At 32.1% G+C, this 10,761-nt stretch overlaps 1 protein-coding gene across 1 annotated transcript; it reads left to right on the top strand.

Annotated features, from left to right (window-relative positions):
• The first annotated feature begins 2,416 nt into the window (after window positions 1–2,416).
• LOC106717710 (odorant receptor 10a-like) lies at window positions 2,417–4,439 on the top strand. The gene is made up of 5 exons (XM_014511628.2): window positions 2,417–3,180; window positions 3,424–3,523; window positions 3,693–3,797; window positions 3,937–4,092; window positions 4,386–4,439. Exons 1-5 carry the CDS (start codon window positions 2,417–2,419, stop codon window positions 4,437–4,439), a joined length of 1,179 nt encoding a protein of 392 aa, XP_014367114.2.
• Window positions 4,440–10,761: the final 6,322 nt, after the last annotated feature.

Here is a 10,761-nt window from a genome sequence, read left to right as displayed (position 1 = left end):
GAACATAAAAGGATTTCCGAACATTACGTTTTTTCCTCCTTCCGTTTCCGCGATTTAGACATAAATGGTGTTTCTGTCTTGTTACTGTGACCCATTTTATTGATTTGTACGACACGATTTTCCACCAACTTACTCTTGATAGAGTTTTATTTTTCGATTGACACGATGAGTATTAAGTTCGATATTTAATTATTAAACACATTTAACATCCAAAAATCGAAAATTAACTCCACTAAAATACGTATTAAATAAAATTATACATAAGATAAATATAGAACTGTTTTGTAATTGAGTTAAACGAAACAACAGCATAACGGTAAATAAAAATGTAACAATTTTTATTTAGAACTAGGTACATATAGAGTCTAGTACCTTAACAAATTGATTTAAAATCCGGTAATCGCTCGCCTCCGGTATTGCATAAAATGTACCAGTTGTTGATATTTTTTGTTTGTGTAAGGTGAGAATTTTAGCGCAATTCTCTCGTAAACAGGCAACAGCTTGCATTGGTGAGATAACAAAAGCCAATATTTACCAAACCAAAATCTAAGGTCATGATATAAAAATGCCTTTTACAAAATTAAAAACCAAAGTGAAACTTGATAACGCGTGTCTTTTGTTATTGTTAAATAGTTATCTACATAATCTCTTAATATTTTATACAGTGTAAAAATACATTTGCGTTCATATTTCATTATGAATCTTGATTGCACAGATTCTAAGCTATTAAATATATAATCAATAATGGTGCTTCATTAAAATATTATGTTGTTTCAGTTTAATATGGTATATGGCGAAAATTTAACGTACTAATGAAATATAAACTACAATGTTATTGAAGACTACGTACGGGAGTACTACGTACTCGAAGTTATTAAATTACTGACAAAGTTCCGTTGTTGGGTAACGATAGTTGACGGATCTAATGTTTGTTCAATTTATTTTGGCGGCAAACATTATTTGCTTAGTAACTTCACACTCATGCATAGACGGAGCAAGGTGAGGACGAAGTGGGCGATCGCCACGATGTCCTCGCGTATTGCAGTTATTCCCTGTAATTGCCATATATTGCGACAATAATTAAAAAAAATGAAAGGACTGAACTAAAATCTATTTGATATGCTAAAATTTAGCTAATGTTTATGGTTTTAAAAGCAAACGTTACACTCTATCTTCACTTCGGGACAACTAAAGTAAATGTGGAACGAGTTTGAATGCTGCAATAAACATCACATCTACAAAAATAAAACAAAGAAAACTAATTCCAAGGAAAGACAAAATAATAAGATGTAATTAATTAATAAAAGGAAAAGTACAGAAAAAATACAAATTATGATAATACTATAATTGTACTGTAATTGAATACCATTTCTTCTTAAATTTATCGTCGTATTTACTTACAAAATAACATAGGATGGTAAAAATCTGTCTTTATTCTCCTCATACAAAGAGTCTTAATGTTATTGTGCTCACAAATCCTTTCAGTCCGCGATTTGTCTGATTTAACGCTGAAACGTTACAAGAAATGTTCAAGCTTTTAGACAAGTTTTATAGTATTTAAGAATTTATGAGATAGATAAAGAATTAGTGGCATTTTTCTTTGTTTAAAAAAATACTTTACCTTTTTTTTAAATCTACTTATTAAGTAAATATAGGTACACATACGAACAAAAAGTTTGTTAGAGTACAGAGAGCTCTTGTTTTTTGGCTTAAATTGTTTACATTCTCAAAAATAAAGAGTAATAAAAGCATTCTATTGCATAAAATCTATCTTGAGAACTAGCAGTAGATCTCTGTCAACTAGTAACGTTAAAATTGTCTGAGTCGAAGTTATTCATATGATTATTGGACTGGTTATTGCATAGGCTTATTGTTTACTGTCAAGTGCACTTTAAATTTCTCACAAATAACTGTTAATTTCCTATAAGCTACCCCACGAGTTAACTATAATTAATGTCAAAATGTCTCGCTCGTTAATAACATGGCTTTTGTTATGTTTTGTAACAAGTCACTTATCTATCTATCGACTCTTCAACTTCACCGCCTAATGATGATGTGTAAAGTGAATGAAATAGATCGTGAGTTTCCATTGACAATAAACTTATACAAAATCATATTGTTAATCTTCTCTTTATCGTTGAAAATATGGAGATAACAATATATTTTTGTACATATGTTTCACTTATGGAAACCCAGGGCAAAGGTAACAAGTGTGTGCAAGTCTTTAAGTATAGCACAAAACATTTTATAAATTGTAAATCACTGAGCTTATCGTTTTTATGTCAAACACATAAAGTAATTCTCATAGAATTGACTACATTTTTTTAAAATGGCTTACCTTATTCGTTATTCTCAATTTCTTCAGTTCATCGTTGTTGTTCACTGGAAAATATATATTTTACAGTTATTTTAAATGATGTTAAAATTTGAAAATCAATTTAAGACATCAACTTGGGCTTTACGTTTCAATGGAGCCCATCCCTTTTTACAGCGCGATAAAAAATGGATTGCAAAATTTATTTTACTTGTCATTTTTACTACAGTGTTTTTTGTATTTCTTGTCAATTCAATTGTTTTTCATGATATTCCAGATGGGAAATATACGGAAGCCATCAAAAACGGCAGCCTAGCTACCGTGTACTTGACTCTTTACTTTAAAAACTATGTCCTGCTACGTTTTGCAAATTCAATGAGAAAATATATTGAAATTATCAATGAAGATTATGCCGCAGTTGAACATTACACACAAGATGAGAAGCAAATAATTCAGCTGTATTCAAAAAAGGGAACCAACGTTTGTTTTTATTGGTTCGTTGCAGCATATACTACCGGTGCTATGTTTCCTTTAAAAGCTTTATTTTTTATGATCTGTTCATTTTTTCGCGGTGAATTTAAACTAGTTCCAATATTCGATATGACTTACCCGGCCTTGATTGAAACTCGTAAAGAAATCATTTATGTATATCTAATTTTATTTTTATATTGCCTAATTTTCGATATGTATGCAACATCTGTGTACGTGGGATTTGATCCTATGGCTTCTATATTTCTATTGCACGTTTGTGGTCAAATTGAAATAATGAGTTTGCGAATGAAGAACGTAATGACGGATGTTACAGATCATAATGAGATCTGTAGAAAATTAAGAGATATCAACAAAAGACTGCAAGCAATTTACATGTAAGTATATTATTTATTGTTGTTGGACAAGTATTGGATAATATATTTTTTCTCGTACAATGAAATGCAGAAGGGAAAAACATCACAACCTTCGTATAGATTGCTTAATAAGGTTTACTTTTTAATTTCGTACGTAGTTACGTCTTCAAAATCTATGCCTTTAAACTATGAAATATAATTATAAAATGTAAGATATTGTCGTAAATATAGTTACAATCGTTTTAAAAATATTTCTTTTTACAGTTTCCATAATTCAGTTCAATCGAACTTTTTGGAATTATTTGAATTCAATATGAAAACTACAATGTTTTTATTACCATTCTCAGCTTTTCAAATCGTTCAAGTATGTACCCTATAACTATGTATTATATATAATTTTACTGCTTAAAATACCTCTTCTGTATATTAAATCCTGTTTTTTGCGAGACGAACAGTTATAGTATATATTCACAAAATTCCATAGCCGCAATTAAGCACTAGTACCCTTTTAAAATGTCATCTTTTTATTTCAGTCACTGAAGAATTTGGAACTTAATATAGAATTCACATGTTTCTTTGGGTCATACATAATTCACTTTTTAATCCCATGCTACTATAGCAACCTACTGATGGATAAGGTATGAGTAGGACTCATCTTAATACATAAATATGATTATAAAGCTAAACTGTGTATTTAGATTAATGTGTTTTTCCACCGCTGAATAAATATTATAACAATAAAGAAAGATTTAATAATTATTATTATCTGTGGTTCAGAGTTACGAATTGAGAGAAGCAATTTACTCGTGCGGTTGGGAGAACCAGCCGAATATTCAAATAAGGAAGACCGTGTTGTTTATGTTGTCAAGATGTGTCATACCGCTCAGCATGAGAACTATATTCCACCCAGTTAACCTCGCAACATTTGCCGAGGTACCGTTCATTTAAATATCAAAAATCTGTTTCTTATTATTCTGTTACGCTATTTCGCTTATCATTTGGACCGCTTCATGTTTACCTTGGGTATAGTAAAATTAATATTAGCTTAATATGGTATTAGTTAATCTAAACCAAATTGTAGAAATCAAACCAATTTAATTTTCACGACAAAACACATTATGCACCACTTTACTAAAGACAAAGCTTATTCATTTTTTATGTACAAGTTAGTATAAAATTCTATGTTAGTATAAAAGTCTATGCAGAAATATTTTTTTAATTTACAGGTGTGTCGTCAAGCTTATACCATATTCAATATTATGAATGCTGCATGGTCATAATCTACCTTTTATATTCTGTAGTTAGCTACCGACAGTTGGTATTTCAAAATATTACTAACACGTGCACCCTTGCAATATTAACAACGATAATATAATAAGACAAAGATATTGTAAACTAGACAAATAGAAATATAATAAATTAGTTTAAAATTAGTTTTTCTATAATTTTCTTGAATCAACACTGATTTTTCATAATAAAGTTATGTAGTTTAAACTTACAGTTGTTTTAATTTCATTTAAAGTTCACAATAAATTCAAGATAAAGAGAAGAACTTAATTAAATTAATGTATTTTAAATTGTTTCGCATTCAGCGTATATATTAAAATGTAAATGTCTTTACTGGAACAGGTGGCTGAGTCGAAATTAGAAATTCTAGGCAGCTTAGAGATTGCCCAATCAACTTGCATACAAATGAATGAAAGTCAAAGGAAAACGAACTAGTCTTTGCGAATTTTATTCACATCTATAATTTATAAAAATATTCAAATTAAGAACTTATAAATTTTGTCTTTTAAATATATTTTTCCCAACCTTAAAAACGAAGGACTTAAAAGGATCAAAATTGTGAAGTTCGACATGTAAAGATTATTTTTTGTCGATCACAATGATTTTTAAGTAAGGATTAAAAAGTATTTTTGTATTATTTCAGCCGTCTTATTTTTGTTGATGATGTTTAGGTATAAAAATAACATTATATTTAGTTCTACAACTACATAATCTGCAATAAAACATCCTTAACGAGACAAATCGTCTCTTCAAATACAATACTTTGACTTCCATTTTAACGTCGTCGTAACAAACGATTTCCGTCCAGAGACGTCCAATAAAGTATTGAACTTTGAACTTTTCAATAAATATTTCGAATTCAAGACAAATTGGGTGAAACTTGTTCAATCGTCGCTACTAAAAGTTGAACATTATGTCACTCGACTTGTGAGCAATATTACTATAGTGTTAGTCTTCTATCAATCAACATTGAAAATTAAACTTTAGATCAGAATTAATGGAATTTAATGGGGAATTATACAAAAACATAATAGAGATTTTCTTGTTTCATCTTTTCTCTTTAATTAGTAAACATAAACAAGCCGAAAGGAAGTAAACAACTGTACCCTAGAGTCTACTAATATTGACAACTTCTCAGAGATAATCAGGATGAAATGGCAAAGTTAATCAAAGCTACCTTTATCGACTTGCAGACTTCATCATAACAATACAATACAATTGTTTGATTTTGACTCTCCCTTTTCTGATTGGGCGTGTCGAAATTGTACATCTGTAGTTATTTATTTATTTCTATATTTATTTAGCTCTTAATTACTGTGATTGATTTATTTTCCAAACTTATTCTGAAATGAAGTGGCAGTAGTAAGTACATCATTTTAAATAGAATGAAACAGCACATTTTTCGTTGGAGTTGTCAGCTCTAACTTTTGATTTGGGTTCAAGTTACAACAAAAGTTGTTAGGAAATTCCCCTAACTTAACTATCGGCTTTCCAACATAAAACGATTTCCCATCATTTCGTCGTTTCTCCGTACTAAAGAATCAGGAAAGTGTGTTTCTGAGGGTAATAGATTATTTCTTTAGTTTTATTTTTAACAAGTGTATTATTTGTATCGCAACATACACATAATTTATAATTTTGAATTAAGTTACACTATATTAAAAAAATAAAACTAACTTTTTTTAAAGAATTCTAACATGACTTATATACATACCTATATCAAATAAAATACGTCAAATTTATCGGCTCCAATCGTCTAGTTAATACGATTTAAAAGTACCATTTTCTGACAAAGGATTTTCTGGATATAGACAACGTAATCCCATTTAATGTCATTAAATCATCCGCGATTACCGCCGCCATTTTATGCCTATCAAACTCAGTATTATCACATCTTCAAAAAAAATTAAATAGAAAAACCTTCGTCGCATTTTTTCGTTCACTGTTTAAAAATTATATGTCGTTTAAAATAATATGGCAAAATGGATTAATTTACGAGTGTCAACGCCGACAAAGAAATATATTTTTGTTCATATGTTGGGAGGGTAGTTGTAATTATAAATTGTGTAAACGGCAGGACTCTTTCTAAATTCGCGATTTAAATAAATGGCACATAGTCATCAAAATTTAAACAATTGGATAAATAAAGTTTGCAGTTTGTAATTACAATTAGAGTTCAATTAAATTACAATAAAAGATACAGTAAGAAGGTGAAATAGTGATATACGAATATACGAACTTTAACATATTTAAAGCAAAACGAACTCACATCAACAGTTTTCGCTATTTTGTTACAATCGTAACTTATACAACATAACATGAAAATATGTGCGACTGAAATATCATCGATACGATGGCGATTATCACTGAAGACTAGAAGAAATGGAAAATTCCTGTATGGTACTACATAGTATGTGAGTAAACAATTGTTTAACACCTATAATAGCAGTTTAAAGATAATTCGAGAAGAATAAGGACAAACTTCGTGAGAGTAATTTAACATAGTTTGTAAATGGCTTTAAACTGCTCTTAGAGAAGTTTAAAACTTAAGGACTTGCCGATCCTCCTATGCAATTTGCTAAGTTCACGGTGACACATTCCAAAGACAATGTAGAGCGGAACTAAAGCATAAAAGTATTGTAGAAGTTATAATAGAAATACTTTTATGTGAGACAAATCTTGCAAATATATTAAGTAGAGGCTGTAGAAAAAATATTTGTGTTTGCAGCTTCCGTTAATTGCAACTATAACAAACTACATTGTAGAATTGTAGAGTGATTAAAAGATGATGGAGTTTTCACTTTACATCATTGACTTTTGTAATTTTCAATGTGATGTAATTATAATATGTAATCAACATTTCTAAGTTTGCATTTATTTATACCGTGTAATAATTACACATACGCGAGATATGTTAATTTAGTTTACTTTTATAATATTATTTATTACCATTACACTTTTCTTTTGTAACCGCATTGATCTCTAAAATAAACTTTGTATACAATTTTTATAATAACTAATTCGGTTGGTGGGCTGCAGATAACAGAGGCAAACATGTGGCTTCAAAACAAAAATCTGTTGATACTTCGCGAGCGAGCCATCGTAAAGAACAACAGATAAGAACTCTACATCAGTTAAAGTACATTTTTATTTTTCATATTTTTATTTATCCGACCATTTGTGAATGTTGTTAGGAAATATATTTACTTACTAAACAAAAAGTATTTATACATATTATATAATAATTTTATAAATAGATTAATCAGTAAATTAGTTTTAAGCGGTAAACTTCATATTAGAACAAATATAATTTAACTGATAATCTGACACATTTCTATAATTATTACTTAAACAGCTCAAAGAAGGCCTAATTTAAGTCCCACCCTTTTCTTATTATGAAAGGATGGGAAGGGGAAGTGGATTTAGCGGAAGAGGGGACGCATAGGAAGGAGAAACATGCTCTTTCTGTGCGTCCCCTTCTCTGTTAATTAAAGGTAGGCAACGCATCTGCATTTGCACATGTCTATCGGCAACGGTCGCCTCACTATTTCGGCGAATCCAGGTGGCCATTAGCTCGTTTGCCACCTCTTGATATAAAAAAAATGTGAAGATGAAAAGAGAGTGAAGAAAGATTCTAGATAAGTGAAATCATTCGCTTGTTTGATTAGTCGCATTCACAAATTCAGTACAAGTATCCCAACAATGAGTTCTTATTACTTACACATTATTATGCCAGCTGTAGACTCTCAAAATTCATTAGCAGTAACTCAATTACAGTGTTTGCGAGTCCCTAACCTTGCTCGGTTACCTCAATCCTATTACGTGCCTTTAATGTTGCATTTTGTTGTAAAAATATTTCAGTTAATTTTAACAGTTTTAATTTAATTCTTATAGTCAAAGCTTTACCATTTTAATTATGATAAAACAGTTTCACCTTTACTTTGAACTGTTGATTTAACATACAACCCGGGTTTTCTATATTTGCATTAAGATTCATTTGTAATCTTACTAATATTATAAATGCGAATGTTTGTTTGAAGGTATCTTCAAAACGGCACAACGGATCTTGATGAAATTTGGCACAGATATAGATCACAGTCTGGAAGACCACGTAGGCTACTTATTATGTTTTTTTTAATTCCACGCGGATGGAGTAGCGGGCGACAGCTAGTAGTTAATATTTCTAGGATCAAAGTCAACAAGGGAGTATTATTACTGCCTACTACAAAGTACTATAAACTATATTTACATAAAAATATTTTTATTTGTAAACGCGGTCACGTTTTATTTTATCTTATCACGTACTCTTTATCGCTATCCTTTTCGAATCATCACAAATTTCCACTGACCCTATCTCATGTAATCTATTTGATTTATGATTTTTTGCTTATACAAGAATATTATATTTTACACCAAGCTGTAATTTAACAGTTCGGACAAATGGGCTTCTTAAGTATAATTTTTTTTTCTTTTCTAACTCAAAGAACTCTGGTAATTCCATTTAACTTAATAATTAATTTATTCCATATTAGTACTTGAGTCTAAGCAATGTGGTAGGCATATTTTGATTTCAGTCACGCGCCTCGTTTGCTAGAGCTCATTAAGGTCTCTTTTGTTAAGAACTTTTCCTCTACTCTCCTCTCTTACGTATTCTCTAGAAAATTTTATTGTAGTTTCTAAAACGTTTTAACCATATAACATTATGATTAATAATAATAATAATAATAATTTATTTATTTCAGATAAACATCCATTAATTGTTAGTACAGTGTTTTACTTAAAAACTATGTTAGTAATAACTTATATCTAAAAAAATAACTTATACATACAATATATTTTATATCAGCACATGGGCATTAACCCAGTGCTTCCACAATGGGCTATCCACGCGACTCGCAAACACCTCCAGGATAGTGTTACGGCTGCCGCGCACCCGCTCCATCAGGGAGGCAATGTGCTTGCGCCGAATCGCGGCGAAACCATCAACCCGCGCCTCTGCAAACATCCCCGACGCACTGCAGTGGCGCGGCAGCCCCAACAGTGCCCTGAAGGCGTTGTTATATTGTACGCGTAGGGCGTTGTACGCGCGTTGGGTAAAATTGAACCACAAGCTGCATGTATAAAACGACTGGCAATACGCTCTGAATAAGGTTAATTTTACATCCCTAGAGCACGCAGCAAACCTCCTAATCAGCATGTTGCTCCTAACGGACAGCGCCCTACGTTCCCTCTCCATGTCGTTTTCATCTGTTTGGGTCGCTGTTAGCCAGTGACCTAAATACTTATATTTTGAGACCATTTTAATAGAAACTCCGTTTAGGGTAACCGGCGGAACATTTGAGTAATATTTGTTACCAGCGTGAAAAACTAACAATTCAGTTTTGGTCACATTGTATTTAAGACCATGATCTATTGCAAAGTTCTCGCATATATGGAGAAGTTTTCGGAGCGCGCCGATCGACGGGGCCAGTAGCACCATGTCGTCCGCATAATTTATATTATTCATAAAGATCCCATCGACCGAGCACCCGACCTTCGCACCGCTGAGCGCACCAATCAGCCGATCAACATACAGACTGAAGAGCTTCGGTGACGTCAGCCCTCCCTGTCTCACCCCGCACTCCAACCCGTATGGTTCCGATAAAGCGCCCGCCCATCGCACCACGTTGCTCTGGTGATTGTACCAATATTTAAACAACTCGATCAACTCTCCTGGCATCGTGGTTGCCTCGTATAGCTTCTTCCACAAAACCCTATAGGACACCAAGTCGAATGCCTTCGACAGGTCGAGGAAACACGCGTATACTGGAGTCTTTCTATCAGTATAATATCTTACAGTATGCTTGACACAAAGAATTGCCGTTTCCGTAGATAGGCCGGCTCTAAATCCGAACTGAGCATCGTTGAGGGAGATATGTTTGCCGAGTTGTTTGTCAAGCAAACTGTCAAGTACTTTCGACACTACGGTGGCCAATGAAATGGGCCTATAGTTATTTGCATCAGAAGCATCACCTGATCTGTCTTTTACTATTGGCACTACAATTGTCCTCATCAATTCATCAGGCAGGTATGAGTGCCCAATACAAAAATTGATAAACATAGAAAGTACCCTGGGTAGATGAATGCCGGCATTCTGGAGATGTTCTATACTCAGCGAGTCATGTCCAGGAGACTTTCCGCGTTTCATCCCTCTAATAACTTCAGCTACCTCTTTTGCTGTAAATCTAATGTGATAGTGGTCAGTTGTTTGTGCCACTGTCTTGTCGTCGACTGAACTTAATGGAGATTTAACAAAAAATCTATTTTTAAAGAGGT

Source organism: Papilio machaon, chromosome 8, assembly GCF_912999745.1.
Source record: "Papilio machaon chromosome 8, ilPapMach1.1, whole genome shotgun sequence".
NCBI lineage: Eukaryota > Metazoa > Arthropoda > Insecta > Lepidoptera > Papilionidae > Papilio > Papilio machaon.
This window is presented reverse-complemented; position numbering and strand designations above follow the sequence as displayed.

Bases quoted from the DNA above. Each gene is read 5' to 3' on its own strand.
- LOC106717710 (XM_014511628.2), top strand. From the start codon at position 2,417: ATGTTAAAATTTGAAAATCAATTTAAGACATCAACTTGGGCTTTACGT. The intron at 3,524-3,692 runs GTATGTACCCTA...TTTTTATTTCAG, and splicing joins CAGCTTTTCAAATCGTTCAA to TCACTGAAGAATTTGGAACT. The intron at 4,093-4,385 runs GTACCGTTCATT...TTTAATTTACAG, and splicing joins ACCTCGCAACATTTGCCGAG to GTGTGTCGTCAAGCTTATAC.